This window comes from Bison bison, unplaced genomic scaffold, assembly GCF_000754665.1.
Source record: "Bison bison bison isolate TAMUID 2011002044 unplaced genomic scaffold, Bison_UMD1.0 scf7180017864470, whole genome shotgun sequence".
NCBI classification, from domain to species: Eukaryota; Metazoa; Chordata; class Mammalia; order Artiodactyla; family Bovidae; genus Bison; species Bison bison.
In genome coordinates this window covers 1,125,206-1,141,763 of record NW_011495031.1, presented here as the reverse complement: position 1 = coordinate 1,141,763, position 16,558 = coordinate 1,125,206, and the positions used below count along the sequence as shown (strand labels likewise).

At 37.6% G+C, this 16,558-nt stretch overlaps 1 protein-coding gene across 3 annotated transcripts in view; it reads right to left on the bottom strand.

Moving 5' to 3' along the window:
* ADAMTS20 (ADAM metallopeptidase with thrombospondin type 1 motif, 20) overlaps window positions 1-16,558 on the bottom strand; it is a 221,432-nt gene that overhangs the window by 34,502 nt on the left and 170,372 nt on the right. For all 3 annotated transcript variants that reach the window (XM_010860747.1, XM_010860748.1, XM_010860750.1), the window contains 6 exons: window positions 12,323-12,523; window positions 11,529-11,658; window positions 11,223-11,317; window positions 11,041-11,135; window positions 10,376-10,509; window positions 2,214-2,305 (listed from right to left, as the gene is read on the bottom strand). In XM_010860747.1, coding sequence (XP_010859049.1) covers window positions 2,214-2,305; window positions 10,376-10,509; window positions 11,041-11,135; window positions 11,223-11,317; window positions 11,529-11,658; window positions 12,323-12,523 — 747 coding nt within the window. The remainder of the gene's footprint in view (window positions 1-2,213; window positions 2,306-10,375; window positions 10,510-11,040; window positions 11,136-11,222; window positions 11,318-11,528; window positions 11,659-12,322; window positions 12,524-16,558) is intronic.

Below are 16,558 nucleotides of genomic sequence, written 5' to 3'. Positions count from 1 at the left end.
TTCCCCATCCTGAACCCTCCCCCCTCCTCCCTCCCCATACCATCCCTCTGGGTCGTCCCAGTGCACTAGAGCCAACTTCTTCACTCCCCTCTTTCACTTTCATCAAGGGGCTCTTTAGTTCTTCTTCACTTTCTGCCATAAGAGTGGTGTCATCTTATATCTGAGTTTATTGATATTTCTCCCAGCAATCTTGATTCCAGTTTGTGCTTCATTCAGTCCATCATTTCTCATGATGTACTCTGTATATAAGTTAAATAAGCAGCGTGACTATACAGCCTTGAAATACTCCTTTCCCGATTTGAAACCAGTCTGTTGTTCCAGAAAGGAGTAAGACAAGGTTGTATATAGCCACCCTGCTTCATTAACTTATATGTAGAGTACATCATGGAAAATGCCGAGTTGAACTGAGCAAAAGCTGGAATCAAGATTTCTGGGAGAAATATTAATAACATCTGATATGCAGATGACACCACCCTTATGGCAGAAAGCGAAGAAGAACTAAGGAGCCTCTTGATGAAAGTGAAAGAGGATAGTGAAAAAGTTGGCTTAAAGCTCAACCTTCAAAAAACTAAGATCATGGTATCTGGTCCCATCACTTCAGGGCAAATAGATGGAGAAACAATGGAAACAGTGACAGACTATTTTCTTGGGCTCCAAAATCACTGCAGATGGTGACTCTAGCCATGAAATTAAAAGATGCTTGCTCCTTGCAAGAAAAGCTATGACCAACCTAGACAGCATATTAAACGGCAGAGACATTACTTTCTCGACAAAGGTCCGTTTAATCAAAGCTATGGTTTTTCCAGTAGTCAGGTATGGTTGTGAGAGATGGACTATAAAGAAAGCTGAGTACCAAAGAATTGATGCTTTTGAACTGTGGTGCTGGGGAAGACTCTTGAGAGTCCTTGGACTGAAGCAGATCAAACCAGTCAATCCTAAAGGAAATCAGTCCTGAATATTCATTGGAAGGATCGATGCTGAAGATAAAGCTCCAATACTTTGGCCCCTTGACTCAAAGAGCTGACTCTTTGGAAAAAACCTTGATGCTGGGAAAGACTGAAGGCAGGAGGAGAAGGAGATGACAGAGGATGAGATGGTTTAATGGCATCACCAACTTAATGGACTTGAATTTGAGTAAGCTCAGGGAGTTGATGATGGACAGGAGAGCCTGTCATGCTTCATTCCATGGGTCACAAAGAGTCAGACACAACTGAGTGACTGAACTGAACTGACTAAAATGTACTGGAATGAGCTACCAGGGTAGCCCTCATATCCCTTTACCAGGTTCTATTTGTATTTCTGGGTCTAAGATTTATATATTTATCTCAGTTAACTTTTTTCATGTTCATTTGAGCCTATAGTTCTAGTGACCTCCTTTAAGTGCACTTCTCTAATACAGAAAAAGTCCTCTTTTTTTTAACAATAAGCATATCTTCTATGCCATTTGATGGAAACTGTGAATACAAAATTCCTGGAAGAGACAATACAAGCAAACTATTGACTACTTGTCTTCAAAATGACATCAATATTATAATTAGTCCTCCTGTGCATGATTTTAAAATTTTCAATAAATCTACCTAATGATGCTATATTCACCTAGCTTTTATCTCTCCATCTTATTATAAAAATATTGCTCGCTCATAACAACTCTATAAAATCCTTTATTAAAAATGAGATAGTAAATTTCTTCTAGAAAACACACTTTGTACTAGAAATCTCAAAGGTGACATAAAAAAATATATGAAGAGGACCCTGGAAAAGAAAGAATAAAACCAAGAAGACATGGAAATGTATTACTTCACAAATAATAGAAAATTATTCTGAGAATGTTACAGGCCCAGGAAGCTAAAATAACTGATGTTAGTAGCAGTGTAATGAAAGTCACATGCTTGTGATGCATTTCTTTACCTTGTAATATATGTCTATTCATTTCTAGGAACTAAGTGGAAAGATTAAAAATAATAAAGCATTGTGGAAGGAGAAACAGGATCCAAACTATTTTAAATTCTTATATTATACCTTTCAAACAAATGCAATATTAGCAAAGATGCTTTTCTTCCAAAGTTTATCTATAAGCTTTGCAATAAATTTCATCTAAGAAGTTAGCATTTTCTATTTACTTATGTTTTTGCAGTACTGTGGTCAAGAAAATAAATGAGGACAAATTTTATTAATTTTTTTCAGTGAGAAAATAATAAACAAATATGAAATACCTGTGGGCATCTGGCAGCACTATAGCAATCTCCAGCTGTGGCAAATGGAACTGCATTTCCAAATATTGTCTGGGCAAAAAGAAGGTCTGTAGCTAGAAAATAATAAATGAAACTTTTCAGCACTAAGACACTGTATTCAAATCTTCATTGAATACAAAACATACAGTCTTCACATTATATTCTTAAATACATTCATATAATTAATCCAAAACTTAAGCAAAACTGTTGCACAATTGTCATATATAACATAGATTAGGCTCTCAAATTTTATTTAACATAAAAATGTTCATCTCAAAAACTGCCCTAAAAATGGCAGGGACATCTGTAACTAATCCAGATGTTTTAAAAGCTAAATATGTGCTCTATTGTATTTTAGATCACAGTGAATATCTAAAATAGATAAAGTGGGGTCAAGGAACAAAATTAGAAGAAGCATTATTTAAATATAAATAGGTGTGGAGGCATGGGTTGGCAGGGACTTACCACAGGGATGGTGGCACTGGAAGGTCCCCCAGTGTAAACTCCCTTGGAGTTAACCATTAACCCTACCATAGAGCCTATAGACTCCAGGCTGGGTCACCTCAGGCCAAACAACTACCAGGGAGGGAGCACAAACCCACCCATCAGCGGATAACTGAATTAAAGCTTCACTGAGCAAGGCCCTGCCCACCAGAGCAAGACCCAGTTTTTACAATCACCATTCCCTCCCATCAAGAAGCTTACACAAGCCTGTTAGCCTCATCAATCAAAGGGCAAACAAGTAGAAGCAAGAAGAAGGATAGTTTCAAAGCAGCTAAAACAAAACCACATTAGATAAAGTTAATCATGATGAAAATGCATAAAATTATATCCCAGATGAAGGAACAAGATAAAACCCTAGAAAAACAAGCAAATGAAGTGGAGATAGGCAACCTTCCAGAAAAAGAATTCAGAATAATGGTAGTGAAGATGATCTAGGATCTTGGGAAAAGAATGGAGGCAAAGATTGAGAATATGAAAGAAATGCTTAGCAAAGACCTAGAACTAAAGAACAAACAAACAGAGATAAATGGTACACTAGAAGGAATCAACAGCAGAGTAACTGAGGCAGAAGAATGGACAAATGACCTGGAGGACAGAATGGTGGAAATCTCTGCCACAGAACAGAATATAGAAAAAAGAATGAATAGAAATGAAGATAGCCTCAGAGACCTTGGGGACAACATTAAATACACCAATATTTGCATTATAGGAGTACCTGAAGGAGAAGAGAGAGAAAAAGGACCTGAGAAAATATTAGAAGAGATAATAGCTGAAAACTTCCTGAACATGGGAAAGGAAACAGTCAACCAAGTCCAGGAAGCACGGAGAGTTCCAGGAAGGATAACCCAAGGAGGAACACACCAAGACACATACTAAAGATAAATAGGGAATTCCAGTGGCTAGGACTCAGTGCTTTCACTGCTCAAGGGACCAGGTTCAATCCCTGGTCCAGGAACTAAGATTCCACAAACTGTGGTGTGACCAAAAAAACAAACAAATTTTAAAAAAGATAAATTATGACAAAGCAATATGCAAGTGCTTATAGAGAGTACACATTATCAATTCATTTAGGGAATTCAAAAACACCCAGCTAAAAAGTATGCTATTTCTTTGATTTCTTATATTATTACATTATATTATTATTTCATTCCTATTTTATTTTTTCTAATGGTGTTAACAAAATTTCTTGATTGGAAAAAATGCTGGGGATTCTACATAAAGTATCAAAAAAATAGAGATCTTGGCTCAAAAATAGGAGAAACCCTGAAGATAAGCTGGCCCAATCACTTTTTGATGCTTAAACCACTTAATATTACAACTAATGTTCATTCAGTCAGTGGATTTCACCTCTGCTAACGTTGTTTCAAATACTTTTCAAGAAGACTGCAAGACCACTGCATGCCCCAGTGATGACACCAGTCCCCTAGAGGCAATCCCCAAAGGTAGCATCTCTGGAAATATTTATCCTATCTCTAAGAGTAGTTTCCAAATCCAGGAGGCCTTCCGTGGTGTGCCAGGTCAGCCTGTACCCAATCATGAGAACAAGTTTGGTGTGTCTTTTCCTATCTGCATGCAAAATGAGCTCATGATGGTAGCTTAAAATTGGTCGTGGTGGGAATATATACCTCAAGAAACTGAAAAATAATACAAATCAAACTTTTTTCCTGGTTGTTAAGAGTTGATTGTTGAACATTTACCCATTGCTTATGTATGTCACTTAGGGTTAGGCTGAGGCAAACAGACACAATTTTCAAATCATCCTTTGCTGTGGTCTCCTACACCATTACCTGGATAACCCCAAAATAGCTTTCACTTAAAGAGTCCAAAGAAAGCTGAAAGCCCAAGAATTGATGCTTTTGAACTGTAGTGTTGGAGAAGACTCTGCAGAGTCCCTTGGACTGCAAGGAGATCCAACTAGTCAATTCTAAAAGAAATAAATCCTGAATATTCATTGGAGGGACTGATGCTGAGGCTGAAGCTCCAATATTTGGCCGACTTACTGAAAAAGATGCTGATGCTGGGAAAGATTGAAGGCAGGAGGAGAAGGGGACAACAGAGTACAAGATGGTTGGATGGCATCAACAACTCAATAAACATGAGCTTGAGCAAGCTCCAGAAAGTAAAGGACAGGAAAGTCTGGCATGTTGCAGTCCATGGTGTTGCTAAGAGTCAGACACAACTGAGTGACTGAACAATAACAGGTCCCAAGCTAAATGCAATTATCCTTTCATGTCACAATTAACATTTCATGCCACAAATCCCCATATTCTGTCTGCTAGAAAATCACAGAGTGTGCCTCTTTAATATTCCTCTCAGGTTCTCATGCTCTCTGTCTTAAACCTTGTCCTTAATAATTTAGACCCTCATCACTTTCTATCTGAAATATTATATTATTAATAATATTAGCTTTCTAATCATCTTCATGGATAAAATTTGTTTTCCCTCCAAATAAGTCTGTTTCCTCCTTTGCTTATACTTTTACCCCAAAGGTCCTCATAACTCAAAAGAAAAAAAAAAAAGATAAATTCAATGTATAGTTTAGTATACATTGTCATTTGTGATCTTCTTTCTGGGAAATTCTTTAACAAACTGCTACCAACATCCACTCATTTTATGCTTAGGCAAAATTGGATTACTTAATCACTGATGGAACCAAGATGCTTCACCATCCCATGCTTTGTTCAAGATGTCTTTGCCTCCTGAAACTCCATTTTCTCTCTTTGGTTAATACAAATTTGGCTTCAAGATTTCCTCAAGATAGCTTCTTGAGGAAAGTTGACTCATTCAGCAAATATTTCTTCAGAACATATTATGTATTGGGCATTATTATAAGTACTGCAAGTGAATGAAACAGGGCCCGATGGACTCTGAGTGCTATCAGAGAGAGAGATAAGTAACAGAGTAGATACTATCATATGTTACAGGTGATTATTGCTATAGGAAAAATAAACAACCAGGAAAAGGACAGGGGAAAAGGAAGTTTACGCATGGAGAGGGTCTAGGATGCATTCGTTGGGAAAGTATATATAAGCAGAGACTCAAAAAATATTAAGTGGTAAATCCAACATATAACTGTGGGACAATCATTCTAGGCAGATAGAACAGAAAGTGCAAAGGCTTTAAGGAGGGATGGGGTAGATGCTTGATGTATTGAAAGAACAGCAAAGGGACAAGTGTGTCTGAAGCAGTTCATGCACGGGAGGAATGTGGAGGGAAGGAGCAGAAAAATAATGGGTTGGGAAGGTCGTGTTGAGTTTTACTGGCCACTGGCAAGGTTTTTATTTTATGAGTTAGATGGGAGATGTTTGGAGAGTTTTGAGCAAAGGTTGGAATTGTTAAAAAGATGAAAGCAGATCATGTGTGAGGCATGACATGGCTTGTTTTATGGATCACTCTGGCTTCTCTGCTGAGAAGAGAATCTAGGTCAGGAGTAGGAGGAAAGGTAAAAAGGAACTTGAGCGCTACGAGAGTAAACAGGGATGCCACTCCATAGGTATAAGAATTCAGGTGGAAAAAAATAATATAGACTTCTATCAAGGTAGTAGCTAATGAGGAATATCAAAGAGGGACTTGGTGTGTGTCTTAGCTCAAGCTGCCCTAACAAGCTCAAAGACTGGGTGTCTTAACAGAAACTTATTTCTCCCAGTTCTAGAACCTAAGATCAGGTGCCAACATCATCAGGCTCTGATGAAAGTCCCCTATCTGGCTTGTAGAACTTGGTAATGGATGGCATGCAGGTGTGAGAGAAAGGGGGGGAGTTAAAGATGTTGCTATGTTTCAACAAGAGTAACTAGAAGATTATAGTTGCCATATATTGAAATGGTGAAAATTAGGGATAGAAGGAGTTTTTGTGAAGAAACATTGAAAGTTGAGTTGTGGATACATTGTCAGGTACCTATTAGATGTATGTATGCTGAGAAGGGAGTTGACTCTTGAAATTCAGGGCAGCAGTCCAAATTGGAGCTATACATTTGGGACTGTCATTTAACAGATGGTGTTTGAAATCTGTAGGTTGAAAGAGACCTCTAAGGAAATGATGGAGTCCTGAATTTCTTCAATACTCATTGTTGTAGAAGATAAAGAACCAAGTTGAGAAACAGTGAGAAAAATGGAAGAAAGAGTGACCAAGACAGGTACCAAATGATGAGCGTGTGGACTCCTGGAAGCCAAATGCTGCTGATGGATAGAGTGAAATAAAAACCAAGAATTTGTCACTGGATTTAGAGAAATGGAGGAAAAACTGGTGATGTAAGAGAGAAAGGAAAGCTTGCTGAAATAATGTTCTGGAGTTGGTTCAAAGCAAGAAACCCAGAGCACAAGTAGAGAGGGTTGCCTCAAATGGGAGCGGGAACAGTTCATCCACAGTAACCAGGAGAGAAGGCAAAGTCTAGGTCAAGGTTTAGGTGGGTTAGTAGTTGTGATGTTACCAAAAGTGGGATCCAACTGCTTGCCACTCTAAAGCCAATAAAGAGTCAGGAAGTGAAGTCACTCAGTCGTGTCCGACTCTTTGTGACCCCATGAACTGTAGCCCTCCAGGCTCCTCCATCCATGGGATTTTCTAGGCAAGAATATTGGAGTCAGTTGCCATTTCCTTCTCCAGGGGATCTTCCTGACCCAGGGATTGAACCCAGGTCTCAAGCTAATAAAGAGTCAGAAAGTGAAGTCACTCAGTCGTGTCTGACTCTTTGTGACCCCATGAACTGTAGCCCTCCAGGCTCCTCTGTCCATGGGATTTTCCAGGCAAGACTGTTGGAGTGGGTTGCCATTTCCTTCTCCAGGGGATCTTCCTGACCCAGGGATTGAACCCAGGTCTCCTGCATTGCCGGCAGACTCTTTACCATCTGAGCCACCAGGGAATCCCAAATAGTTAAGTGCGGTGAAAAGGAAAGGTTGCTTTATTTCAGAGACCAGCAACCAGAGGACTGGGCAGGCTCCTATCCACGAGCTGGTTCCCCCACCACTGACAGTCAGTGGGCAGAAGCTTTTATAGACAGAGGGAGGGGGCTACATGCAAAAACACCACAGTCAGCTCTGAGAGTCATCTTGGAATTAGTCGTGCAGTAGTCTGATCAGAGTCATCCTGATTGTTTTAAGTACAGTTAGTCTTTAGTTCCAGGCTTTCCAGGTAGTGCTAGTGGTAAAGAACCTGCCTGCCAAGGCAGGAGACATAAGAAACTCTGGTTGGATCCCTGGGTCAAGAGGATCCCGTGAAGGAGGAAATGGTAACCCACTCCTTGCACGGAAAATTCCATAGACAGAGGAGCCTGGAGGTCTATAGTCCATGGGGTCGCAAAGAGTCAGACACGACTGAAGCATCATGCACACACACACACACAGTCTTTAGTTCCAGGATCAGTTTCTTCCCATTTCTTTAAGGCCAGTTCTCAAAATTGTGGCAGCTTATGTCACAGCTACAGTCTGATGATCATCATGTAGTTATCTTCTTCAACATGGTGGGAGTTTCAGTATCTATAAGACAGCTCAAAGGATATGGCTCAGAATATTATCTATAGCCCTTGGGCTTCCCTGGTGGCTCAGATGGTAAAGCGTCTGCCTGCAATGCGGGAGATCAGGGTTCGATTCCTGGGTTGGGAAGATCCCCTGGAGAAGGAAATGAGAAGGAAATGGCAATCCACTCCAGCACTCTTGCCTGGAAAATCCCATGGATGGAGGAGCCTGATAGGCTACAGTCCATGGGGTCGCAAAGAGTCAGACATGACTGAGCGACTTTACTTTCTTTCACTTTGGGAGAAACTAAAGATCTTTGACTTTGCTTAATGACTACTGGTCTCCTTTGACTGTTTTCCTTTGTTTCTGCATTTTCTCACTTCTCTGATTAAACTTACTCTTTGGCTAAAGTTTCTCTACAGACAGAAGGCAAGCTGAGAACATGAAGGGCAAGGACCATAGGGTCCTGCACCATTTCAGTGGTAGTTTGCAGAAATTCCATTCTTGTTGTTCTTAGTTTCTCAATGAGAGAGGAAACAGATCATCAGTAATTAGGGACTAGAGTGGAGGTATTAGAAATTTTAGAACTTGAAGCTGGAGAAGAAGCTGTGAGTTAGACATTGAAAGGAGTGGAGGAGGAATGGAGTAGGGTCCATGCAAGCTCAGGAGTCAGCATTTAAAGTAAATCAGTCAGGAGGCCTGTGTATTATTTGCCACACACAAATTTCATGGTGCAGATGCAGAGCAGGTGCAAGGTTTAATTTAATCAAGACTGGAGTTTTGGCACACAAGTCTGAGGAAGGACAATGAAAGCAAGTGGAAAGTGTATACATTTAATATTGTATCTTCAGAGCCCAGCCCAATGCCTGGCAAAATGGCAGGTTTGTTAGATAAATGAATGAAAAATAAAAAGTTAGTGAACAGCAAATCAGTTCCTAAATGTCCATTATTTACTCAGCAATGCTGACACAGCATATATTATTAAATAATAACATTATTTATAGAGCACTTACTACCTACAGGGAATTTACTAGGTATGTTGCAAGTATTATCTCTTAATTCTATCCAAAAACAAAACATAAATAAAGAAAAGAAGGAAAGAAGACATAAAAAAAAAAAGAAAGAAAAAGCTTGAGAGGCATCTTACTTTAGAAATGAGGGGATTTAGGCTTAGAGAGATATGCCCAAGGTCACAGACTAGTAACCGGATGAAGACAGCTTACACTCAGGAGTCTAACTTCAGTTTATGATCATATCCAAAGCAGCATAATCCTTACCCACTACAGTAACGGTGGGTGTTTAGCACATGGTAGCCACTATTACTGACAGTAATAGTTCACCATCATATGACTGCAAGTTAGAGATTACGTATTCATGCATTCACTGTCTCAACAAACATTTTTTTTGTTTCTTTTTATGATTTAGGCACTATGCTAGGCTTTGGTGATTTAATTTTGATTTAGAGTTTCTGCTTCTGAAATGAACTTCTTTGCCTTTTCATGTCACTATGTAATATCCAGGAGGGTAGACTGTCTGATGGTCAGTGTATGTCAGGGTTCATAAATATACTTCAACTTTACTGTTCTGTAAATTGATTCCTAGAAAGGCAGCTGGTCCATAATCTGGGATTGTGGGTGGGAGGGACTTTATCTCTGTAATGCCAGTTACTAACTCCAAGAAGTGGGGCAAGTCACTTAATTCTGTAAGTGTATCCTAATTTTATCACTTGTAACAATATGATGAAATACTGCCTTATCTAGTATAAGGTCATTAAAAAAATCAAAGCAGACAAAGTATAAGAAAATATTAGACAAACTGTCACCTGAAACTAATGTTAATTATTACTTTAAACCTTTCCAGGAAGCTTATACAACTACATTTAAAATATTGATTTCCTTGTTTTTAATGTAATTTGGAATTTTAGGGTACAGGGTTATACCTCGGAAGGGCGATATCTTTACTACAACAGTATCTTTAGTAATAACAGTGTCATTACCACCACATTTTTATTAAGAACTCCCAAGGTCTATACTGTTGAATTGAAGTATGTAGCTAATAACACTTTTTTTTAATTTTAAATAATTATTGTACTATGCTAGACCCCAGTCACCAGATATACCATATAGCATATTGTTAAACTTGCACCAGCAAATAAATGTTTCTCATTATACAACTAGAGATTTAGTACTTACTTTTAATTTGCATGGAAGTAAGATCAATTCTTATTTTGCTAAAAACAGTGTGTCCAGCAGCCATATAGTCATTTTTACATTCACAGTCTTGCCTCCTGCTTCCATTAAAGGGACATTCATATGGATTTCGTAGTCTATAACAACATTAGAATATTTTGGTGTTAGGTACAGTTATTAGACCATAATGTAAATAGTAACTTTGGAAGTGGGAGGGAAAAAGAAACCCTCTTCAATATTTTTTGTGTCAACAAGTTAAATGTGAAAGAAGTAAAAATCACTCAAGGTTAATGTACAAAATGATCAATGGGAAATTCAAGACCAGTTTGTAGAAAAATAATTCAGCTGTAGTTCTCCTAGCTTTTGTTACCGAAATGAACTTGATTTCTATGAAAACATACACAGGTCTTAAATTCTACCCTCCTCTGTTGTCCCATTGCTCACCCACAGCATCCCCTTATTCAGTCTTTCTGTGAGTACATGTTAATAACCAAAGTTTGATTACTGAACAGGCATGGACAACATCTGGCTTATGTCCTAATATGTCCACCTGCTCTTAAATTACTTGTCCCGCTGCGAGCTATTCAACTACCACTCTGATCTCTGGAACTTCTAATTCTCTTTATGGTCCATAAAAATGCACAGAGAAGGCAAAATATAGCTCATACCTAAAACCATACACTTCAGAAAAGTTGTCTTCTTCACCTTTGACCAATGATATATATTCCTTAGGGTTCTGCAAGTGCATGCCAGCACAATAGATCTAAAGGGAAAATGCAAAGATCTGGAAAAGCTTGTTTCAAAGTCAATGGTCAGTGTTAAAATTAAATAGAAACTGTTTACATAATACCTTTGTTATTCTTCCTTTAATGTTAAGGTAATAGTCACCATCCTTGGTAATGTTGTTTTTCATTTGTATTTCTTTACAGCTGGTAAATGTTTTACCTTCAAGGACAAGTGAGTACAACTTATCAACAATGAACATATTACAGACACAACATGAATTTAACTTAATTATACCAATATTGTTATACTCTGAAAAAAGAAACCTTCATTTTGTGGAGCGTATGACTACTCTAAATATTTTTTTCAAATTTTAACTAAAACTTCTTTAAAATACTTAGTTTCTAAATATATTTTTGAAGTCTTAACTTACAGTCACTGACATAACATTTCTTTTGAGCATCTGGTTTTAAATGCTTTAAACATAAATCACTGGACAGACCATTATCGGCCATGCATTCCACTCTTCTCTCCATCATCCCAACTCCACAAGTCACAGAGCACTGTGAATAGAGCAAAATTGGAAGGTAAACTATAAGACGGATAATAAGGCCAGTAAATACACATCTCTTCCTCCCTGACTAGGTCCTTTTGGAACAAATTGATGATCAGTAACGTCCAGGAGGCTGGAGAGTCACAAGTGGGATTAATCCTTAAGAGACTGAATCTATTCTTTCTTGGTTACTAACTTCTTTCCCTTCATTTTGTATAGTTATCTCAGCAATATGTTGTAAATCCTTGATAAATATTATTTAGTGATGGTTATTCAAACTCCTGAGTTTTTACTCAGTGATACAGGTTAAGTTTGCATAGCAATATTTACCTGCTTTCTATCAGTTAAATTGGAAATGGAGCAGGGTGCAAATAACCTGTATTACTCATATGTTACATTTATTTACTTTTTCACTGAACTAAAAAATACTGCTTAAGTATTGCTCAAAATGCAAGCCACTGTGCCAGGCTCTCTGAGGAACAGACACAGGATTAGTCATAAACCAAGTTATAGGAAACATAGAGACTAGATATTTGTACAAATAACTGATAGTGATTGTTAGAAAACAGGGGTATGAGTCAACTCTGATATCTAGATAGATGTGCAGATAGCCATGCACCCCACAACTAGAAAGTCTCATTCATAAGATTTTAAATGCATAATTACATACTGACCTTGCTCCATTTTCCAACTTTCCAAGTGGCCATATGCAAACAGGTCTTAAAATTGCATTTGTAAACCTGAGGGGAAGGCAGCACAGGGCATACTCGATAGTCTATAGGCCACAGCTCATGAAGCTTATGTTTCTCCATAGATTGGACCCCAATGCAATATGTAATCCTTTGTCGATAACTAAATCCACAGTTACCTGCACACTGAAAAATACAGTGTTACAAGGGGTGAAGAAGATGCCCTTAAATTTAAGGGTTCACTGCTTAGAGTTTCCCCACACAATCCTATATATTAGCCTCATTTACAGATGGGTAAACAAAGGTTCAGAGACATTAGGCAACTTTCCCAGTAAATGGAAAGGATCTGGATTCAGGACTGACTATTTGTAGTGCCTATGTTTTTTGCTCATTTGGATTCTTTTTTTACTTCACTTATTTTTCTTGTTGATATTTAAGAATAGCTTAACTGAATGAAAAGTTATCTCCTGATAAGCACAGATTTGGAAAAATGAAACATCAATGGTTCTTAACTGAAATAAAGGACATTTATTAGTGTTAACATACTTGTAACTCTATATAAGTTTAGCATACATCTATCTTCATACACACAATGGGATGTATATTACCATTGACTAGAATAGGTAAGTGATTTAGATATAAATGAAAGATCCAGAGCAAAAATGGGCAAACAAATTTCTGACTCCAGGAAAAAGGAATAACAAGGAATAGAGTTACCTTCTAACCTAAAACAACAGAAACACCTGGACAAAATATATAAAACAATAGCTTTTAAGACACTGGATATTAGGCAATAAAGGATAGTGGTCCCTGGGAGAGGGAAACAAAGTGACCCTGTAATTCCTCCAGCTTCCTGCCTTGAGAGAGTGCCCAGGTTTTGGAACAAGGAAAGGGACCCCAGTGGGACAGCAGAGTTCAGACTAGTGTAAACATGTGAGGACACCAACTGAGGCCAAAGTTGGACTGATCAAAAAATGAATCACTGTATCTGGCACTCACACAGGACCAGATACAGTGTCAGTTCCCTTCATTCAGACTGTAAAACCTTATATACATGCAGCAATAAGTACCGTATTCAAAAGGGTCTTGTGGCACAGTAGAGGGGAATAGCTAACCCTAGACTAAACAATGCACTGTGCAAGCATGCTAAGTCACTTCAGTCATGTCTAACTCTCTGATCCCATGGACTTAACCCATCAGGTTCCTCTGTCCATGGGATTCTCCAGGCAAGAATACTGGAGTGGTTTGCCATGCCCTCCTCCAGGGGATCTTCCTGACCCAGGGATCAAACCTAGGTCTCCTGCGTTGAAGGCAGATTCTTTACCATCTGAGCCACCAGGGAAGACCTAAACAATGCTTTGGGAATTTCTTTATGTAAGACCAGTGTCACAACGCACCTGTCTCACATAAAAAAATTGTAAGAGCTAGACAAGAAAAGAGCAAACTGCTTACAAACAAAATAACGACATTCTGGAACAAAGTTCAAAATATACATACAGATACAAGAATAAAAACTATCCAGTAGCCAACACAATAACAATCAAAATTCACAATAAAAATAACTAGCACGCAAAGAGACAGGAAAATATAAACTATGATGAGAAAAATCCATCTATCAAAGCTGATCCTGAGAGGTGAGTGACATCAGTGAAAATAGCAGAGCAAGAATGTCTGAAAATGTTCTCTTCTATAAACGCAGTGAGAAAACTGGCAAACCTTGTGAAAATCAAATTTTTCTGAGCTTTGTAAACTAACCAAAGGCTTGCAGCAATCCTAGAAGCATTTATTAAAGAAATAAGGCTAAGTCTTGGGAAGAAGACTTTTGTATGTTTTAGGTGCCCTATTCCCATTCCCCCTCTCCAGCCCTATCGTGGCCTTGAAAATCAATACCTCTGCAAACATAGATAGGAACAAAAGCCTGGAAGCCACCAGAGGAACTGAACTGTCTAAGCCTCATTTCCAGAAAACTATCCTTATTTGAACTGTTTGGTGGTTTTCTGAAAGACCTCCCTTGCAAGTCTCTCTTTATTTGACTTTATTCAGCATTTGCCCAGTGCTAAAAGCCTTCTCCTTGAGGGCATTTTTGGACACAATTAAAGGCTATGTTTAACTTTGCAACTTCCACAGGAGGTGGATAAGCAGGCAATCAATGGGCAAATCAAAAAAGTTTAAAAGGAAAAGCTTGGAAAAGAAATGTCCTAAGTTTGCAACAGCTCTAGATAAACTTGTGGATGTCCATGGCCTCCTAGTTGTTTATGACTCTGTTGGAGCCTTTAAAGCCTTGTGGACAAGTGTTTATCTAGGGCTGTTGCAAACTTAGGAAATAACTGAGAAGTGCCTACACTCTCACTCCTGACTGATGTCAAGATTCTGCATAAGCAGGAAGTAAAGTTAAGGAACAGTTGTCTGTTAAAGGTGCTCACACATTACACAGGGCCCCTTGGCAAAGACTGGAGATTATTGGTTCCAAATAACTCAAAAAGTAATTGTCCAGTCATAAGTTTAAAACTAAATTAATCACATAGAGACTTTAGTGACCACATGTGACAAAGAAAACAGATGTTACAGTTAGTTCAGAAATTCACAAAGAACAACAAATAGTAGTAAAGAAACTATGGGGAGATGGGAGAACATGTATAGAAATCCATGTAGACCCATAAACAAGTAAATAGGTTGAATTAATAATCAAAAAATTTCATATAATCAAAAATCCATGACTAGAGGCTTCATTGGTGAATTGCCCCAAATGTTTAGAGAAGAATTAGCACCAACTCTTCCAAAACACTTCCAAAACACAGACTAGAAAAGAACACTTCCTGATGAGACCAGTATTTCCCTCACACCAAAACTAGATGAAGACATATCAAGGAAAAAATACTACAGACCAATATCTCTTATGAATATAGATGCAAAAACACTCAACAAAACACTAACAAAACAATCCCAGAAGCAAATAAAAAGGATTGTACATCAAGACAAAGTGAAATTTATCCCAGGAATGTAAGATTGTTTCAATATATGAAAATCAATCAATGGACTACATCATAAGAATAGACTCATATACAAAGACCACATAAGTATCTCAATAGATGCAGAAAAAGCATTTAACAAAATCTAACACATGTTTATGATATAAACACTAAGCAAACTAGGTATATAAGGACATGATAACATAATCTACAAAAAATTAATAGCTAACATATTTAATTATGAAAATTTTCCTCCAAAGAGGAAGGTGTCTGTTTTTACCACTTGTACTCAACAGATTTGGAGTTTCTAGCCAGGGAAACTAGGCAAGAAAAAGAAGCAAAAAGCATCCACATTTAAAGGAAGAAGTAAAGCTACGTGAATTTGCAAACGATATACTTCCGTATATAGAAAAGTAATCTACACAAAAAACGAAATAAATGTGCTGTAACATACAAAAATTAATTATATTTCTGCACATTATAAATGGACAAGCAGAAAATGAAAAGAGTACAATTTCATTTTCAGAAGCATAAAAAATTAACAAAATTCTTAGAAACAAAATTAACCACAGAAGTGTAAGGTCTGCACAATGAAAATTATAAACTTTAAAGCATCCTTGAAAGAAATTAATAAGACCTAAATAAATGAAAAGACAGGTCATATTCATGGATTAGAAGACAATTAAGATGGCAATATTCCTCAACTTGATCATGATTCAATGATGCTCAAGTTTACACACAATATGACAAGCTGATCCTAAAATTTACATAGGCATGTGAGGGACACAGCATAAGCAAATAATCTTGAAAAAGAAAAGCAAAATTTGTTCCCTCCAGTTCCTGATTTCAAAACTTACTATAAAACTACCTTACGATAAAACCATGATTATGTGGAACCAATATAAGGATAGACACATAGGTCAGGTAACTGAATTGAGAGTGCAGAAATAACTCTTCAATAACAGATAATTCAATGCAGAAAGAATAATTTTTCCAAAAATTGTGTTGAAATATCTGGATAGCCACATGCAAAAGGATAAAGTTGGATCCCACTTTACATCATATACAAAAAAATAATACAAAGTGGATCACATGCCTAAATGTAACAGCTAAAGTTATAAAATTCTTAGAAGAAAATATAAACTTTGTAACCTTATTTTCTTAGATATGATACCTAAAGTATAAGTGAACAAAAATAAATATGACTTCATCAAATTAAATATATTTGTACATGAAAAGACACTAAGAAAAT